This window comes from Ovis canadensis, chromosome 18 (genome assembly GCF_042477335.2).
Source record: "Ovis canadensis isolate MfBH-ARS-UI-01 breed Bighorn chromosome 18, ARS-UI_OviCan_v2, whole genome shotgun sequence".
NCBI classification, from domain to species: Eukaryota; Metazoa; Chordata; class Mammalia; order Artiodactyla; family Bovidae; genus Ovis; species Ovis canadensis.
Window position 1 is genome coordinate 29,106,121 of NC_091262.1, and position 20,438 is coordinate 29,126,558.

At 54.4% G+C, this 20,438-nt stretch overlaps 1 protein-coding gene across 6 annotated transcripts in view; it reads right to left on the bottom strand.

The window, feature by feature from the left end:
* KLHL25 (kelch like family member 25) overlaps nucleotides 1-20,438 on the bottom strand; it is a 50,365-nt gene that overhangs the window by 12,875 nt on the left and 17,052 nt on the right. For 2 of the 6 annotated variants that reach the window (XM_069559280.1, XM_069559279.1), the window contains exon 2: nucleotides 831-2,630. In XM_069559280.1, the coding sequence (XP_069415381.1) occupies nucleotides 850-2,619 (1,770 nt within the window). In that variant the 5' untranslated portion in view covers nucleotides 2,620-2,630 and the 3' untranslated portion in view covers nucleotides 831-849. Of the gene's footprint in view, nucleotides 1-830; nucleotides 2,634-19,522; nucleotides 19,569-20,438 lie in introns of all 6 variants that reach the window. The other 4 variants (XM_069559282.1, XM_069559278.1, XM_069559283.1 and 1 more) reach the window with 3 other exon arrangements.

Genomic DNA, 20,438 nt, shown 5'->3' on the forward strand with positions numbered 1-20,438 from the left:
GGTCCACTCTTAGCTTCTGGGAGGTGATCTGTGTCATACCTGACAGGAGGGTCTTCGTTTACAGTGACGTCCATGTGACCTAGGGGGCTTTGGGTCATGCTGGACTTTGGACCAGCTGACTTGAGAGTAACCGAGTGGCCAGTCAGTCACGCCCACACAATGGGGCCCTGATAAAAACTCTGGACACTGACGCTGTGTGAGCTCCCCTGGTGGGCAGTGTGTGTGCCGTCACTCACAGACGCTGTTAATCCACGGGGTGTGGGCGGGGTGCTCTGCGTCTGGACCCGCGTCCAGGGCTCTGCCCCGGGCATCTCCGCCCTGGATTAATCCGCATCCTTTCCCCGTAATTAGACTGTAACGGGGGATATATACCTTCAGCACATCCACGAGCGCCTCCAGTGCTGGATCTAAGCCGGTTCTGGGGAACCCTCACCTCACAGCTGGTGGCTGCGGCAGTGTCGTACACCCACACGCCCTTGGAGACCCCATTCTCTGAGGGTGCCCCTGCATGGAGACTGTGCCCCCAGACTGCGAAAGTTAGCCTAAACGCCACATACGATGTGTCCACAGACCCCCAGCGACTGATCTACAGCCAGGCCCCAGGAACCAGTCTAAGATGGTTGCCCCCATCTGGCAAAAGGGTTACATGCTTTGCTCAAAATTAACTGTAAAAGGGGCGGGGGGGTTAGGGGGGGGGCTAGGTTCTGGCTCCAGAGTAGAAAAAAGGAGTCCCAGAGGGCCCCCCAGTCACCTGCTTCCTGGCTGGCCCAGCCTCCCCTGAAGATGCAGGCTTTGCCCCGAGTGGGTTCGCGCGGGGGAGTGGGGCTCACCTGGCTGGCTCCGCGCGCCTCAGGCGGGCAGGTGCTTCCAGGTGCTGACGAAGGCCGTGGGGATGAGCGAGTAGGGCACGGTGGTGACGCAATTCCACGTGTCCGACGTGGGGTCGTAGCAGTCCAGGGTCTTACATCGCTGGGTGCCGAAGTAGCCCCCCACCACGTAGAGCTTGTTGCCCGACGCCAGCGCGTGGCAGGACATGCGCTTGGCGGTCATGTCCCCGATCCGCGTCCACTGGTTGCTCTCGCAGTCGAAGCGGTAGGCCGAGGCGGCCGTGAACTCCGTGTCGCCGCCCATGATGAAGATCTGGCTGCCCAGCACGGCGGCCGCGGTGTACCGCCAGGGCTGCGGGCACTCGGCCTTGATGCTCCACCGGTTCTCCGACGGGTCGTAGCACTGGACCTTGGACACCATGTCCCGGTGGATGCTGGTGCCGCCGAACACGAAGAGCTTCAGCCTGGCGCTCACCACCGCGGCGTTGCTGACGCCGTCCCTCAGCGGGGCCACCATGGCCCACTTGTTCGCCCCGGGGTCGTACCTCTCCACCTGCTTCAGCGAGACCGACGGCGAGGCCGGGAAGACGCCGGCCAGCGACGTGTGGCCCCCGACCACGTAGAGGCAGTTCTCCAGCTCGGCGGAGCCGTGGCCGAAGCGGGCGATCAGCATGGGCGCCGCCTTGGACCACTCCTCGTGGGCCGTGTTGTACACCCACACGTCCTTGGAGACCCCGTTCTCGGAGCCGCGGCCCCCGGTGACGTACACCTTGCAGCCGATGGCCGAGGCGCTGAATTCCTTGCGGGGGCTGGGCAGGTCCGCCTTCGGGATGATCTCCTTGGCCTTGTGGTCCACCTGGTAGATCTTGTCGCACATGAAGGTCTGGCCGCCGAGGATGAGCAGCGTGTGGCCGGCCCGGCGCGGCCGGGCGCAGGGGCTGGTGACCACGCCGTCGTTCTGCAGGATCCGGGCCTTGCAGCGCAGCGCCTCGTCCACCAGCAGCCGCGTGCGCTCATCCGCCATGAGCAGGGCGTCGCCGGACGCGGCCTCCTTCAGGCAGTCGGAGGGTAGCAGGGCCAGCCGCACGCCGCGGAGGAGCTCGGGCAGGTGGGCCTTGCGCTGCTCCAGGTCGTGCCGGACCCACTGCAGCACGGCCTCGAAGACCACGCGCTCGTCCTCCGCCTCCAGCTCGTCGCTGGAGACGAGGTCCAGCAGGGTGTCCTTGGAGAGGCTGTTGAAGTCGTCGCTCTGGCGCACGGCCTCGAAGTGCACCAGGCACATGCGCCAGGAGAACTCGTAGAGCCGGCGGCACTGGTGGGCGTCCGAGAGCAGCATCATGCCCAGGCAGTTGGATGGGAACAGGTTCTTCTCCAGGAACTCGGCGGCCGCGTCCCGCACGTCGTGGAACTGCAGCATGTCGCCCGCCTCCAGCAGCGACTCGGCGTTCTCCTCGTTGATGACGATGCGCGACGAGTAGGCAAAGTCCAGCAGCAGCTCCAGCACCTCGGGGTGCAGGTTGTCCTGGAAGTTGACCGTGTCGTCGTGGCTCTCCCGCAGGCCGTGGCTGAACATGGCCTCGAAGTAGCGGCTGGAGGCGGCCAGCACGGCGCGGTGGCAGGGGAAGGCGCGGTCGCCGGCCCAGAGCGTCACGTCGGTGAACATGCGGTGCTTGCGCAGGGTGTTGAGGTGCGCCAGCACGCAGTCGGGGTGTGAGGCCTTGTGGAACAGCGTGATGTTCATGGAGCCCGTGCTGCTCCGCGACTTGCGGGTCTCGTGGACGCTGACCGACATGCTGAGCCGACCTGCTGGGTGGGGGGGAGGGATGGGGCCACAGGTGAGAGGGGCCAGGCCCCAGGCCCCCGCAGCGTCCCCCAAACCTGGCCGGCCGGCCCCGCCCCACCCCTGCTCAGCTCTGCCACACCCAGACCAAGCCCCGCCCCTCAATCTGAAGGTCAAAGGATGGCTCTGGCGGTAAAGCCTGAGGTTCATCTCTGGATAGGAGCCTGCCCAGGTGACCTTAACCTACAGTCATCTCCCATGGTTGCAAGAACATGCCACGGTGTCCCCAGCCCGGTTAAGAGGACAGCAGGTGGGCTCGCGTCCCTGGTGGCTCAGTGGTAAAGAATCCCCCTGCCAATGCAGGGGACATGGGTTGGATCCCTCATCTGGGAAGATCTCACATGCTGGGGAGCAACTAAGCCCGTACACCACAGCTACTGAGCCTGTGCTCCAGAGCCCGGGAGCCTCAACTACTGAGCCCATGCGCCACCACTACTGAGGGTGACGGGCCCTAGAGCCTGTGCTCTGCACCGAGGGGCCCCCGCAACGAGAAGCCCGGGCACTGCGACTGGGGAGGAGCTCCCGTCTGCTGCAACTGGAGAAAAGCCTGCACAGCAACGAAGACCCAGCACACCCAAAAATAAATGAATCTTAATAAAAAAGAGGACAGCAGGGCAGGGCTAAGCGGCATGCGCTCGGGATACATTCCTCGGCTCAGGGATGCTGCTGCATGATTCTGCAGCCAGGGAAGCCAAGGCTCGGAGAGGCGCCCGGCTGCCTGACTCCCACAGCCAGGATTCCCACGTGGGCCATCCAGTTCCAGCCCAGCAGCCACCCCGTTGGCCAAGGAGACTTACATTCGTGCAGGGGGCCTTTTGCAAAACATCCCCAAGGAGCCACAGAGCCCAGGCAGAGCCTCATGCCCCTGCTATGCTCCCAGCAGGGCTCTGTCCTGAGCCGGGCTCCACGCAGCCGCGGCCACATTCCTCATCATCCTTGCCCTTAGAAAGCTCGCCATGAGCCACTGTCAGCCTAAGCGCTCAGTGTAGACATGCTCTGCAAATCCAGGGCTCTCTAGAGGCCTCTGGACCCAGCTGCAATGAGGCCAGCTGGCCTGTGGCTCACTCCCTGGACACCTGCTCCATTCTGAATCCCAGTGGGAAGCCGAGACAAAGCCCTGGGTGACAGCGGGACACTAACACAACCCGGATCTGCCTCAACCACAGCAGCCGGAACACCTGCAGCCAGTGGAGTCTCCCTGGTCCTGACAGGTGACTCCGGGCTCCTGGGCCGCAGCGAGCGCCCCACATGCCCCAGTCTGCCCATCTCTGCTGGGCCAGGGACATGGGGCTCTGAGTGCTGGTCCCCGGAGCAGACACGAGCTTGAATGCAAGGATTCCAAAGCACTTTAATTAATAAAGTCTGGTCAATGACACGACCTCAAACCCCACTATGGTGCTGTGGAAACGAGGCTCAGCCAATACGAGGCAAAACCTTAGGCCTCGAAGTGGCCAAAAGCAAACTGCATGCAGCGTCCTGACCCCAGAAGTCTGTGCTTCCAGCTGGTAACAAGGCCAGAAAAACCCCCTTTTCATTTTTACTTTCAAAAGTGTGTAACTCCCCCCGACCCCTCCTCACTCCAGGTCACTTTTGTACTGAAGCAATGACCTGTTGACTTTATTTTTGGGGGCTCCAAAATCACTGCAGATGGTGACTGCAGCCAAGAAATTGAAAGACGCTGCTCCCTGGAAGAAAAGCAATAACAAACCTACAGCGTATCAAAAAGCAGAGATATCACTTCGTCAACAAAGGTCCGTATTGTCAAAGCTATGGTTTTCCTAGTAGTCATGTATGCATGTGAGAGCTGGACCATAAAGAAGGCTGAGCATCGAAGAACTGATGCTTTTGAACTGGTGCAGTGTTGGCAAAGACTCTTGAGAGTCCCTTGGACCGCAAGGAGATCAATCAAGTCAATCCTAAAGGAAATCAATCCTGAATGTTCATTGGAAGGACTGACGCTGAAGCTCCAATACTTTGGCCACCTGAATTGAAAAGCTGACTCTTTGGAAAAGACCCTGATGTTGGGAAAGTTTGAGGGCAGGAGGACAAGGGGGCAACAGAAGATGAGATGGTTGGATAGCATCACTGACTCGATGGACATGAGTCTGAGCAAACTCCAGGAGCTGGTGAAGCACAGGGAAGCCTGGCGTGCTGTAGTTCATGGGGTTGCAGAGTCGGACACAACTGAGCAACTGAACAACGACCTGATGACGGAAGGCTGTGCTCCAGCTTCGGTTGTCAGTCAGGATCCAAGTACACGGCTATCTCCCTTGCTCCCTCCTCTCCTGGCAAAGAACCAAGGAAGCCACAGTGACGTGATCAGAGCTGCCCGGGCAAGGCCCCAGCTCCCTGGCTGGGCGGGGAAGACAGCAGGGCTGGGCCTGGCCTCGCTGCTCTGGCCCCCGAGCTCCAGGCAGACCATGGGCCAGTGGCCCGCCAGGAACACTGCTGCGCAAACCAGCCACTGTGGCCCACAGGGCTCAGGTGAAGAGCTCAGGCTCAGGGGTGTGTGCCTGTCCGTGTGCAGTCTGCTGGAGTGGGAAAATGCAGGACCCCACACCCAGACTGCACACAGTGGTCCCCAAGCTACCGCCCACCCAGGGCACCACTCTCTCTGCAGCTCAGTCTCCTCTTTTGTAAGACAAAGCCCCTGCCCTGTTCAGGCCTCCTGAGAGCCCCTCACTTGTTGGCAATTATTTACAGAGCTTGACCTCTGAGCCTGGGCCTGGGACCGGGCGTCACAGACGACAGGCTGTGCTGACCTGGCCTCACAAGCTCAGCAGCAGCAACCCCCAACCAAGTCTGAACTGCCCACCCTCGATTCCAGACCACACAGCACGGTCCCCACACCTTGTGTGACCGCTTAATCCTCATTCCTGCTACTGCCCCTCAGTTGTCGGACACCTTCCCAAACGTGGCCATCCACCAGGGCCTCCCAGATGGCTCAGCGGTGAAGAATCCACCTGCCAATGCAGGAGATGCAGAAGACCTGAGTTCAGTCCCTGGCTGGGGAAGATCCCCTGGAGGAGGAAACGGCAACCCACTCCAGTGCTCTTGCCTGGAGAATCCCGTGGATGGAGGAGCCTGGAGGGCTACAGTCTGCGGGGCTGCACAGCGTTGGACACGACAGAGCACACACACGCGTGCAACTGGGTGATGCCATCCACCACGCCCCCGTGTGCCGAGGCCTTTAGAGGGACGTGGCCTCTGATCTGGGGGCGCCTGGGGGACTGGCTCCAAGGCCTCTGATTCGGGGCCCTGATGGTAAGGCTTGACCTCAGTTCCTGTTGTCCCATAGCCCCACCTGCTCTGGGTCCCTGAACACCTCTGCCCAGTGCCCCACCCAGCCAGGAAGCCAGGCTGCTTCTGAGCCCCACTGGAGTGTGGTCTGGAACGCTGTGGGTATGTAGCTCCTCCCGGACTCACTTTACAGACAACGCTGGAGGGTAATGCCAGCCGTGTGACCAGGATGTCACCAGTACCTGCTCCTGCGGGGGGGGGGGGGGGGCGGGCGGGGGGCTCGGAGGCTGCTGTGCACAGGGCCTGGCCCCAGGGCCAGCCAGAGAGTGGACAGTCCTGTTCTCCCCACGCAGTGACACATGGACACACACACACTCTAAGCCGCTGGGCGAAGGCCCTCTCAGGCTTTCTGGCCCCGTGCGGCCCGCCTCCCTCCATCCCTGGCCCAGGTCCACGCTGGGGCAGCCAGCCCGGGGGCCGTGGGGTTGGGCTGGGCCCGCCTCCACCATGGGGTGCTGTGCATGGGACCACCCTGGAGGGATCCAGGTGGAGACACCCTTGGCGGGGGGTGTTAGGGGCAGGACAGAGCAGGACTCCAAGATAAGAAAGTGCCCCAGAGCACGGCAGACCCCGACAGAGTAGCCATGTGTACCTGGAGAATGGGGTCAGGTGAGCTCTCCAAGGGCAGCGCTGAGTGGGCGGCCAGGGCCCAGAGCTGACTTCTGTCCCTCTCGGCAGAGGATGCCTGCCCGCTGATGCCAACCCCCTCCCAGGCCAAGATCCTGAGACGCCCAGATACCCCCAGCGGGTTCCCACCCCCAGACGGCGCCCGGCCTGGCTCCACGAAGAAGAGCCGGGAGCAGGGGCGCCTGCCAGGCCAGTCGCTTCCCCGTCTGCCCCACATTGTCTCAGGAGATGCCGGGACCTGAGCCAGCCTTTTAGCAACAGCCCCGAAGCCCCAGGATTCTAGGAAGCGAGAGACCCACTGGCCCCAGTTTACTGACAGGAATACTGAGGCCCAGGGGACCTTCAAGATGAGAAAGTGGTCCAGGGAGAGGACCACAGTGTCCACCCAAGCCCACAGGTACCCAGGACTGCCCTTCAGCTCTGGGCCAGCAGTGTGGGAGGTCAGGCCTGGGAGCCGGGGGCCCCCAGGGCTGTGTACCCCACCCTGGGCTCCCTGCCTCACAGCTACAAGATCCCCAGAAGCCGAATTGTTCCCTCCACTGTGACATGTCTGGGAAAGTTCTCAGTGTTCCCCTAAACCTGAGAAACAGCACCAACATGCTCCCTCGTGCTCAAATCCCACCCCCGACTCCCCCCACACACCAGTTCACAGAAGCCCTGTGGCCCCACCTTCTACACGAGTCCCTGTCTGACCCTCCCCACCACCCTGATTCACAGAACCCCCACACCAGCCTCTGCTTCTGCTCAGGTCTGAATCCACCCAGAGACCAGAGTTATCCTTTAAAAAGCATCACCTTGATCACACCACACCCAGCTCTAAACTCTGCAGGGACGTCTCAGCAGTCTTAGTAAAATCCCAGGTCCCCACCGTGGCCTCTGGGTCCTTACATCCTGCTATTTCCCAAAGAGCTGCCCCTCCAGCCGTGCTGGACGTGTCCCTGGCCTCAGGACCTTTGCACAAGCTGCTCTTCTGCCTGGAATGCTCTGTCGTCCACCTCACTGTCCCTGAATGGCTTGCTCTCTCTTCTCCTGACTGTGGCCACCTTGCTGAGGTCATCTCCTCCCCACGCCTCCCCCACTTACAGCACTTGTCACAAATTACAATCACCGGCTTATCTGCCTTCTGTATCTCCAGCCCCTGAAGGCAAGGACCGTGTGTGGTGATAACTGATGGGACCTGGCACAGAGTGGAGGCTCAGCCAGACTGGATGACCAGGACGAGCTGCACGTGGCGCACGAGCCTCTCCCTGCTGACATCTGCTGCAGTGCTCACACAGCCGTGCTCCAGGCCCAGAGAAGATGCAGGCGAGGCAGCTGTGGATGCTGCCAGGCCGACTGTGACAGCGGACCCGAGTGGGAGACCCTTGAGCCAGCAAGGCACCCCTCCTGCTTACTCCTGCTTACGCCTGTTCTCAGGAACCACTCTCTTCCCGCTCCAGGCTGTTTAGACACGGGATCCAGGGCTGGCCAAAGCGGCGCATCCCTGGGGTCCCAGCACCTGCCCAGCCACGGTGACAGGCCCCACGCCCAGGAGGAGCCTGGAGACGAGTCTGCAGTGGTGACTCAGCTGTGGGGTGACGTGGCATCCATCCCCGGGGCCGCTGAGAGGCTGAACACAGGCCGGGAGCACAGCGCCACCCCAGATGGGAGCTGTGCACAGGAGGAGCGTGGGGGCTTGGTGATCGCCGACCTGAGGCCCTCTGCCCCTTCCTTCCTGTCTCGGGCCACCGGGAGTCCCAGCGAGTGCAGGACTCACTGGGACTGGGGGACAGGATGCTGGCCTTGCCAGGGGCTCTCAGCAGGGGGAGTCCTGCCACTCCTCCCACCACCAGGGGAGGTCACCCCATTCACCAAGAATGGGTTTCACGAGATGATTTCCAGTGACACATGCAGCCCTGTGCCGGGGCTGGAGGACCCGGAGCGGTGTGAGACGGGAGGTTCCCAGCGGCGGGAGGGGTGAGCGCCGAAAGCGTGGGCCAAGTCCAGCGAGGTGGGTGCCTGCTGAGCAACACCACGGCTGTTGCTGCAGCCTGGACCACACGTCTGACCTGAGGGATGCCCAGTGTGCCTCTGGTCACTGCCATGTGGGTGAGGGCACGGAGGAAGGAGCATTGTCTGGGGCCCGTGAGGATATGGCTGCCCTTGCGGAGGACCATGAGGGGCTGGCGTGGATTGTGCTGGGAGAGGGAGAGGAAAAGGGGGGGAAGACAAACTACCAATCCTCTGAGCCCTGCAGCGTGCCACGCTCAGAGCTTCAGCTTCAGCATTAGCTGACAGGTGTGAAAACTTTCTGACGGGACTGTCTTCACTTTCAACTGTGATCATGTATTGCTTCTCCATGAGTACCTGTAAGACGTCTGTCCTGTCTCAAAACTAAAGATTTTAGGAAGGGGCGGGGGGAACAACAGTGTGTTTGCCAAGTCAGTCTGTCCTGGCTCTTGGAAGCCTGTCTCCGTGGCCCCCTGCCTACGGAGGCCCCAGTAAGTCAGACCCTCTCGAGCTGTAGGCATCTCAGGATTATTCTGATGACCTAAGCGTCACCCTGGGCTTTGATGGATACAAGGCACATCAATTACCTGCACGACACTGCCAGGCTCCCGAAGAGCGATTTATCATCCCGCTAAGAGGTATCGATCCCGCTCCTACAACAGCTCTGCTCCTGTGACCACAGGCTTTCCCTGCAGGGAAGCGGTTAAAATGCACCACACAGAAGGGACGGGACCGATGGTGGGGGACCAGCACGGGGCGCTCACCTGCTCCCGCCAAACACTGACAGTACACCTGCAAGCGGAACGCCTCATGCAGAACACCTACTGAATGCCGCCGTAAGGCCACAGACTCCTCTAAGGGAGAGGAAGCCTCCGTGTAGCAAGGACAAAGAAAGGAATGGAACAGGGCCCGTGCCCCAGGGAGGGAGCTGTGGAGGAGGAAAGGTCCCTCAAGCTGGGGAGTCCTCTCACTGGCGGGGAGACCAGACTAGAGGGCTTCGGCGCTGAGGAGGAGGAGAGCATGGCATCTGGCTTGCAGAAGGCACTGCAGAGAGTAACCTGCCCGGGAGGTGGGCACCACTGCCCAGAGCTCCCTCACCTGAGTCACTCATCTGCTGGTGCAGGGGGTGCTGGGTGCTGGCTCAGGTTTCAGAGGTCAGAAGAGGACAGGGGCCGGCTGCATGGAGAGGCTGGAGTGTGCAACTGAGGGTGTGCTCAGGAGCAGCGAGGGCCCGCCAGAGAGGTAGGCACCGTTTATAGGGGGCTGCCCCAGGAGAGGGCCAGACCATCATAAGAGCGTCCTTCCCTGTGATTGCTCCTAGGCAACGGGACACCATCTGCAGGAGCTCTGGGGGTGGGAGCGAGTTGCTGCCGTAATACCCGCAAGTAGGTGCCAAGCGCTGTGCCCGCTGTCCTGGGAGTACACAGACGGCAGCTGCCCCCAGGAGACCCACGTGGTGGTGGTGGTTTAGTCACTCAGTCATGCCCGATTCTCGTGACCCCATGGACTGTAGCCCGCCAGGCTCCTCCACCCATGGGATTCTCCAGGCAAGAACACTGGAGTGGGGTGCCATTGCCATCTCCAGGGGATCTTCCAGACCTGGGTGTCCTGCACTGCAGGCAGATTCTTTACCAACTGAGCTACCAGGGAATTCCCAAGGAGACCCACAAGCAGGCTCCAAGCCCTGCTCCCACCATCGCAGGAGCGGCATGGACAGAAGCTGCCGCTACGAGACGCCAAGCATGCCCATGCCATCCCGACGGTGCACAGGGGCCTTTGCGCCTGCACACCCCACGCCAAGGGGGGAACGGCCAGCACAGGTGAAGAGGCAGCACGCATTCGATGAAAGAAGGCTCTCGACTGGAAAAGACGGCAGAGCAGAAGGACTCGAGCTCACCTCCTCTCACAAAAACCTCAAAATCACAATGACCTGCTGAACGACCATCAGCAGAAAAAGACAGGAACCTGCCCTCCCCCCCCCAAAAAAAACATTTTCCATTCAAAGATAAGGAAGCCACCACGAGATGGTAGGAGGAGTGCTTTCATGACACCATCAGATCCTGCAGCCTCCAGGTGAGCGACCCACAGGTTGGAAAGTAATTACATCACAGAGATTCTCCCACCAGAGGGTCCTGAGCACCTGGTCAGCTCCCCAGCCTGAGGGTCTGGCGTCGGGACAAAGAGCCCTCAGAGCACTTGGCTTTGAAGGCCGATGGGGCTGGAGTGCAGGAGCTCCACAGGATGGGAGAAACAGACTCCACTCTGGGAGGGCACACAGGGTACACCGAGACACAGCCCAAAGCTTCCCAGGAGCCGGGGCTGGACCAGCCTGTGAGTCCTGGAGGGCCTCCTGGGAAGGCAAGGGTCGGCTGTGGCTGACTGTCCGACAGAACACTGTGGCAGAGCCCCGGGAGAACACTGATCCACGTTAGCTCTCCCAGAGGCTGCCGTTTTGGCATCAAGACCTGGCCTTACCCAGTAACCGACAGGCACCAACACTGGATTGCCACAGGCCACACAACAGCAGCACATGAACACAGCCCCACACGTTGACAGACAGGCCGCCTAAAGCGGTACTGAGCTCACAGTCACCTCTACACACACCACTGGACCCAGCTCCGCCCACTACAGGGATAAGACCCAGCTCCGCCCACTACAGGGACAGTTCCCAGCCCCGCCCACTACGGGGACAGGACCCAGCCCCACACAGCAGTGGGCAGACACCAGTCTTCTCCACCAGGAAGCCTGAACAAGCCCCAGGACCAGCTGTAAATGGAAAGTAACCTTTAAAAAGTGTATAAAAATAACAACAAGTAAAAAATCTTTAAAGATTAAAAGCAAAAAGAAAGGACCACAAAATGTATCTCTGTAATAGAATGCTGTACCAAAAAAATTAAAATTAAAAAATTTTTTAACTTAAAAAAAAATACACTAGAAAGAATTAATAGCAGAATAACTGAGGCAGAAGAACAAATAACGGAGGTGAAAGACAGTGTTGAAAATCACTGCAGTGTAACAGAATGAAGAAAAGAGAATGAAAAGAAATGAGGTCAGTGTCAGAGACCTCTGGGGCATTAAACACACCAACAATGGCATTGTGGGGGTCCCAAAAGGACACGAACAGACCTGAGAAAATATCTGAAGACATTAGCTGAAAACTTCCCTAACACAAGAAAGGAAACACTCAAGTCCAAGAAGCACAGAGTCCCATACAAAATTAACCCAAAGAGGAAAAGAATGAGACATATATTAATCAAACTGAAAAAAATTAAAGACAAGGAAAAATTACTGAAAGCCCAAGAGAAAAGCAACAAATAACGTATAAGGGAATCCCCATAAGGTAACAGTTGGTTGTTCAGAAGGAACTCTGCAAGCCAGAAGGGGGTAGCACAATATATTTAAAGTGATGAAAGGAAAAAAAAACCTACAACCAAAAATACTCTCTCCAGCAAGGTTCATCATTCAGATTTGATGGAGAAATCAAAAGCTTTACAGACAAGCAAAACCTAGGAGAATTCAGCACCGCCAAACCAGCCTTAAATCCTAAAGGAACTTCTCTACGTAGAAAAGGCCCAACTACAATAGAATCAAGAATATTACAGATGGGAAAACTCATCAGTAAAGGCAAACACGAAGTAAAGGCAAACGAAGTACATTAAACATCTACACATTAAATATAATATCAAAGCAAGCAACTGTGAGTAGATGAGAATACAAATGCAGGATACTAGAAATGCATTGGAAAGAAAGAGGCCAGCAACTTAAAACAAACTGGCACATAAATACCAAACCTGCAATAGCAAAACCTCCCAGGAACCACAAACCAAAAATCTACAGTAAACACACAAGCAATAAAGAAAAAGCAATCCAAATACAACACTAAAGACAGACACCAAATCAAAAGATTGCAAAAGAAGAGAGGAAATAAGACCTACAAATTAAAACAATTAAAATGGCAATAAGAACATACATATCAATGATTAGCTTATATGTAAATAGATTAAATGCGCCAACCAAAAGACATCAGCTGGCTGGATGGATATAAACACAAGACCCGTCTATGTGCTATCTGCAAGGGACACACTTCCAATCTAGGGACAGAAACAAAGTGAGGGGATGGGAAAAGATACTCCATGCAAATGGAAATCAAAAGAAAGCTGGAGCAGCAATACTCCTATCAGACAAAACAGACTACAGGGACAAGGAAGGCCACTACACAGTGATGAAGGGGTCAGTTCAAGAAGGAGATGCAACAACTGTAAATATCTATGCACCCAACAGAGGAGCGCCTCGACACACAGGGCAGACACTAACAGCGTAAAGAAGAGCTTGACAGGAACACAGGACAGGGAGGGACTTCTCTGACAGACGCCTAGACAGAGAGCCAATAAGGAAGCAGAGGCCTTAAACGACACATTAGACCAGATGGACTGAACTGGCATTTATGGAACCCTGCGTCCAAACAGCAGCAGAACACCCTCTCCTCTCAACTGCACACCATACATTCTCCAGTGCAGTCACATCTCAGGTCACAAGTCAAGCCTCGGTAAGCTTGAAGAAAACCGAAATCATATCACCATGCTCCAGGCACAATGCTGTGAGATTAGGAACCAATTACAGAGGCAAAAAACTATGAAAAACAAAAAAACCCGGAGGCTTAACGATATGTTACTAAACCATCAGTGGATCACAGAAGTCAAAGAGGAAATCAAAAGATGCCTTGAGACAAATGAAAACATAAATATGATCATCCAAAACCTATGGGACGCAGCAAAAGCAGTTCCATGAGGGAAGTTTACGGTCTTACCGAGGAAACAAGACAAATCTCAAATAACCTAGCCTTATACCCAAAGCAACTACAGAAAAAAACAAAAAATCCAAATATCCAAAGACCCAAAGTTAGAAAAAAAGAAATCATAAAGATCAGAGCAGAAATACACTTGATCGTAGCCCAAAGGCCCAGAAATGATAAAAACAGAAATAAATGAAATAGATAAGAAAATAGAAAAAAAAATCAATAAAACTAAAACTTGGTTCTTTGAAAATATAAACAATTGATAAATAAATTGATAAATTTTAGTCAAACTCATCAAGAAAACAAGAGAGAGGGCTCAAATCAATAGAAACAGAAATGGAAAAGGAGAACTTAAAATGAACACCACAGAAATAGAAAAGATCATGAGAGACTACTACACCTATATGCCAGTAAAATGGACAACCTAGAAGAGATGGATAAATTCTTAGAAAGATACACACTTCCAAGACTGAACCAGGAAGAAATAAAAAGTATGAATAGGCCAATTACAAGTACTAATATTGAAACCATGATTTAAAAGCTTCCAACAAACAGAAGTACAGGACCAGGTGGCTTCACAGGCGATTCTTTCAAGTATTTGGAGAAGAGTTAACACCTACCCTTCTGAAACTCGTTCAAAACACTGCAGAGGAAGGAACAGATCCCAAGCTCCTTCTACAAAGCCACCATCACCCTGATACCAAAGCAGACAAAGACATCTGTCCCCCGCCCCGCCACCGAAAGAAAATTACAGGCCAGTATCATTGATGAGGGGTTTCCCTGCTGGCTCAGATGGGGCATCACCTGCAGTGCAGGAGACCCAGGTTCAGCCCTTGGGTTGGGAAGATCCCCTGGAGAAGGGAATGGCTACCCACTCCAGTATTCGTGCCTGGAGAATCCCATGGACAGTGAACATAGACACAAAAGAACTCAACAAAATACTAGCAAACTGAATCCAACAATACATTAAAAGGCTCATACACCACCATCAAGTGGGACTTATCCCAGGGATACAAGGATTCTTCAATATTACACGCCACATTAACAAATGCCACCACACTCTTGAATGTTATATACCACATTAACAGACCAAAGAATAAAAACCACATGAGCAACTCAATAGAGGCAGAGAAAGGTTTTGACAAAATTCAACACCCACTTATGGTAAAGACTCTGCAGAAAGTGGTCACAAAGAAAATATACCTCGACATAATATAGGCCATATATGACAAACCCACATCTAACATCGTTCTCGATGGTGAAAACCTGAAAGCATTCCCTCTAAGATCAGGAACAAGCCAAGGATGTCCACCCTCACCACTTTTATTCAATGTGGTTTTGGAAGTCCTAGCCACATCAATCAGAGAAACAAAAAGAAATAAAAGGAATCCAAAGTGGAAAAGAAGTAAAACTGTGATTCTTTGCAGATGACATGATACTACTATACACAGAAGATCCTTAAGAGGCTACCAGAAAACCACTAAAGCTCGTCAGTGAATCTGATAAAGCTGCAGGATACAGAATTAACCCAAAGAAATCTGTTGCATTTCTATATGCTAGCAACAAAAGATCAAGAAGAGAAATTAAAGAAATAATCCCACTGACCACTGTATCAGAAAGAATAAAATACCAAGGAATAAACCCACACAAGGAGCCAAGAGCCCCGTAGACTGAAAACTATAAGACACTGATGAAAGAAATCACAGAGGACACAGAGATAGGAAGACTCAACAGTTAAAACGGCTATACTACCGAAGGCAATCTACAGACCCAATACAATCCCTAGCAAATTACCAAGAGTATTTTTCACAGAACTAGAACGAAAAGTTCTTAAGTTTGTATGGAAACACAAAGGACCCTAACAGCGAAAGCATTCCTAAGGAAAAAAAACAGAGTGAAGGAATGAGACTCCCTGACCTCAGACTACACTACGAAGCTATGGTCATCCAAACAGTACGGTATTGGCACAAAAACTGACTAGATCAATGGAACAGGATAGAAAACTCAGAAATAAACCCTGTACCTGTGCTCAATTAATCTATGACCAAGGAGGCAGGAATAACAGTGGAGAAAAGATAGGCTCTTCAATAAGTGATGCAGGGAAAACTGGACAGCTACACGTAAAAGAATGAAATCAGAACATTATTTAATGCCATACACAAAAATAAACTCAAAATGGACCAAAGACCTAAACGTGAGGCCAGACACTATAAAACTCTTAGAAGATAACAGAGGCAGAACACTCTTTGACATAAATCACAGCAAAATCTTTTGGGGTCCACCTCCTAATGAAAATAAGGACAAAAATAAACAAGTGGGATCTAATTAAACTTAAAAGCTTCTGCACAGCAAAGGAAACCATAAACAAAATGAAAAGACAACCCACAGAATGGGAGAAAATACTTGCAAACAATGTGACCAACAAGGAATTAGTCTCCAAAATATACAAACAGCTCCTGCTGCTCTGCATCCAAAAAACAAACAACTCAATCAAAAAATGAGCAGAGGCTCTAAACAGACATTTCTCCAAAAAAGACATACAGATGGCCAACAAGCACATGGAAAGATGCTCAACATAGCTTATTATTATTAGACAAATGCAAATCAAAACTATAATGAGACATCACCTCACACAATAAAAAAGAATGAATATATGTGTATGTCTAATTGAATCATCCTGCTGTACCCCTTAAACTGACAACAATATAAAGCAACTATACTCCAAAAAAAATAAAAAATATATTAAAATAAATGTTTTAAAATTGCCCGCTCCTCCAAAAAAAAAGGCACCAAATAACAAGGGGTCCAGCTCATCCCTTCCCTGCTCCTTGGAAAGTTACCCAAATAAACAAGGAAACAAGCCAAGGGGCAAAACATTCAGAAGAAAACTTGCCAAGCTCTCCAAAGATTCCAGTGCCACTCTCAGAGAAAAAGGCACCGGAGACCAGAGCTGCATTTTGAAGGCCACTCTTTGGGAGGCCCAGCTCTGTCCTGGATCACTCACCCCTCCCCGCTTCCATCCCCAGCCAGGAGTCAGCAATTTTCTGAATGAGGGTGCAGACTGCATCCTTCCAGGCCAGAGGGAGCTGGAAAAGCCCAGGGCCCAGCTGAGGGGCTGCAGGTAATGTTCTCACCAGCACAAACTTTCTGAACAACTCCCATGTGCCAGGCAGGGAGCCAGGTTCCTGCCCCAGCGGGGCTGCACTGTGGGGTTGGCAGTAGGGAAGGGGGCAGACAAGACGTGGCAGCAGTCAGCACACGAACCAGGGAACAGGACACTTTCACGGCCTCAAAGTTCTATGAAGAAAATAAAAAGGCAGTGGGCCACCAGGCAAGAAGACGACGGTGGGTTCTTTCAGGCCCCTTTGAAGAGGGGACGCTTGGGCTGAAACTTGAGTGATGCGCGGAGCCAGGATGTGCTGGCAGGGAAGGGAGGCTTCAGGCAGAGAAGCGGCAGGTGCAGAGGCCAGAAGCCGCCGGCCCTGCAGGGAAGAGCAAGGCCAGGGACGGGCCAGGGACACCATCACACGGGGCCAGGGACTTCCGAGGCCTGGAGCCAGACGTGCGCGAGAAGAATTTGCCGCGGACGTCCCAGCTGGAAGAAGCGGACCCCAGCCCAGAGAGGGGAGGGGCAGCATGCACTCTGGAGCTGGATCTCCCTCCCGCACAGGAACAGGGCCCCTGGAGACAGCCCAGCCCTTCCTGTGTGACCCTGGGAAAGTGAGTTCACCTCTCTGGGCCTACTTTTTCTCAGCCACAAAAGTGATGATGAAAGCAGCTGCTGCCTCATAGGTTTGTTAGGATAATTGCATGGGACAAGCATTGGGCCGGCCGTGCCCTCTCCTTCTCACCCAGTCAGCTGTTTTATTACTGCTGCTATTACCACTGTCACGGAATAAACACAGAAGACATTCCCCTAGCCTTGCTCCAACTACAACCTTCACTTCTGAATAAAGGGCTTTTTCACTGTCCACTCTGTTCGTTTTTAAGTTGATTTTTGTTTTTTCTTAACAAGTATGCAGTATTTTTGTAGTCAGGAGAAACCCTGAAGGTTTTCTTCAAGCCTGCTGGGTCTGGGTTACTTCTAGAGCTGTGATCACGAAGGATTCCAACGTTATCAGATAACACATGCGTGCAGAGCCGCATGCTGCAGCCAGGGTCCCGGGGGGGGGGGGGGCTTCCGAGAGGACGCCCCGTGATGCTGCAGCCCAGATCCCCACTCTGCCCACACCTGGAGGACGCACACACCTCGGGGAGCTCTTGGGGTGTAGGGGCAGCCATCTGTTCAGGTTTCAAGTAGAAAACAAACTAAGTACCTCATGAAGCAGGCAGATCTCACTGCTAATTGAGAGTAAAATCAGTATGATCGCTGCCACAGAAGTAGAGCCACAGATCATCCTAGATACAAGTGAGCTGTCAATGGGGCCTTTCCCTAGATACTTCTGCTTTTCAATGGCCCTTTCTTTGAAAAAAGAGAACCAAAAAAAAAAAACAACAAACTATATATCTCTTCAAAAATTGGACATACCTGCAACAGTTTTAAAACTGTTGATATTCTCCACTATGTGTTTATTATTTTGATCTCATTTTTCAGCTTGGGATTGTGAAGGTTTCAAACCTGCAGGCAAGTCCCGGGAATTGTGTAAGGCATGCCTCCTGGTCTCATGGGGTCATAGCGTCTGCTGGGTGCTGCTCCGCCTCGCCCCAGCCTGCGGCCTCACCCCATCCTGGCCTCCTGCAAGCCCCGGCCCTCCTGCAGGGCACTAGGCTGGCCCTGGGGGCAGTTCCAGAGCACAGTGAGGCTCAGCCAAGTGGTGAGGCTGTCTGCCTCATACACAGCTCGGCAGTAAGTGGGGCTTCTCTTCCGGCAGCACAGAATGTCCTGTGTCAAACAGCAACCCAGAGAGAGGGGCGGAGGCCGCCCCTGGGGTCATCCCCACAGATGGAAGCCCAACCCTTCCACACTCTCTGACGAGGCACCCTGTGGGGCAGCCAGGTACCCACCTGCCGTCCTGAGGTCGTGGGCAGCAGTGCCACCGCAAAAGGGTCTCACACACGTGCACACACTCACACACACTCCCAGGCGGGCAGTGACCCCGTCCGCCCACACCCAAAGTCAGGAAGGGAAAGGGGGTCCCAGAGCACCCAGAGGGGCGGGCAGACACCTCAGGGCCTGCTCCGCGTGCCCCGGCCTTTTCACTTGATGCACACGACCATTAAGCACACTTGCAGTGCAGCCACTGAGCCCTCAGGATTGACACAGCCAGGCCCCAGGCGGACGCGGTCTCTGTCATCAGGACTATTATTCTGAGTTGACAGATGCTGTGTGGATGGACACCAGCCCCACAGGGGTGGGTGGGCTGCCCCCGGAGGAAGGGTCTGGGTGGCACGCTGCCCTGGCATTTCCCGGGCAACAGGCTTTCTTCCCAGAAGAGGCAGAGGACAGGAGGCAAGGGGTCAAGGCCTGTGAAAGGCTGCTGAAAAATGAAGCAACACCTGTTGCAAAGAATCAGCGGGGAATTTGGTTGGGAAGGGAGCCAGATGGAGCGCCTGACTACCATGTACCCACACTGTGCTGGGCATCTTACATGAAGATCTCATCCTCATAGCCAAGCCTGACAAGGTGATGACTCGGTTTTAATCAAGATGGGCTGGGCTGTGCTGCAACAACCCACACCCCCGAGTCTCAGTGGTGCTGGGGGCAGAAATATTCCTTGCTCATGTGACGTGCTCTGTGGGTCAGCTGGTGGTGGGGGCGAGGGGGCGGAGAGTGGTCTTCTCATCAATGTCACTCCCGGCCACCCAAATGACACCATATCACCAGTCACCGTGCCACTGGGAAGGGAGAGAAAGCTCTGGCAAGTGTGACACTGGTGCTTGGCTTATAAGGACACACGTCACTTCTGCCCCCGTTTCACTGGCCAAAACTAGGCTTCCTAGGTGGCGGTAGTGGTAAAAGAACCCACCAGCCAATGCAGGAGACTTTAAGAGACCTGGGTTCGATTCCAAGGTTGGGAAGATGCTCTGGAGGAGGAAATAGCAACCCACTCCAGTACTTTTGCCTGGAGAGCTACAGTTCATGGGGTCACAAAGAGTCAGACATGCCCCAAATGACTTAGCACACAGTCATGTGGCTTCACTCACCTAGAAGAGCATCAGAGGTGGGATCCTACCATACGGCCTCTCAGTTCTGTAATTTACAAATAAGGAAACGGCAGCTCAGAGACGAATGGCGATGCCAACAGTACTACTACCAATAAACCACAGTGATGAGCACCGACTATGTACTAGGCTCTGTACCGAGCGCTTTGGACAGGCTGGGCCACTGGGCAAGATGTGGAATGACGCCCTGAAATGACTGCCACACGTCCAGCCCAGCAGATGCAGCCACGGACGGCTGGCGCCCCTGCTTCTGCCCAAGACCTCCTCCACTGGGTGTGAGCTCCACCAACCAAGTGAGGCAGGCCCACAGGCACACCCCAGAGCTCAGTCATTGTTACTGAAAAGACAACACAAAATACAAAAGATGAAGATCCCCAGGAATCACAGCCCCAACACAGACGTCCTCATGGGGGTGAGGCAGTCAGCAGGTGCAGGGAGGGAACACTGTCCTAAGGAGGCAGCCACTGGCTCTTGGAGGACAGAAAACACTCTTACGTGTTTCGGGTACGAAGCACAGACACACATACTGAACACAGACGTACAGCGTTAGTCACCAGGTCGTGTCTGACTCTCTGCGACCCCGTGGACTGCAGCCCTCCAGGCTCCTCTGCCCATGAGATTCTCCAGGCAAGAATGCTGAAAGTGGGTTGCACACCCTCCTCCAGGGGATCTTCCCGACCCAGGGATCAAACTCTCCTGCACTGCAGACAGATTCTTTACTGTCTGAGCCACCAGGGAAGGTTAAGTATATCCATAGAGTATACTTGGTATTAAAATTTATGCGGGGGAAGGGCAGGGCTGAATGCAATTAGGAATAAAAGGTCCAAAACGGTTTGTGGTAGGGAAGTGATTAAGGCTGAGAAATACTGAAAAGAGTAACTATTTTCACTTTGCCTTC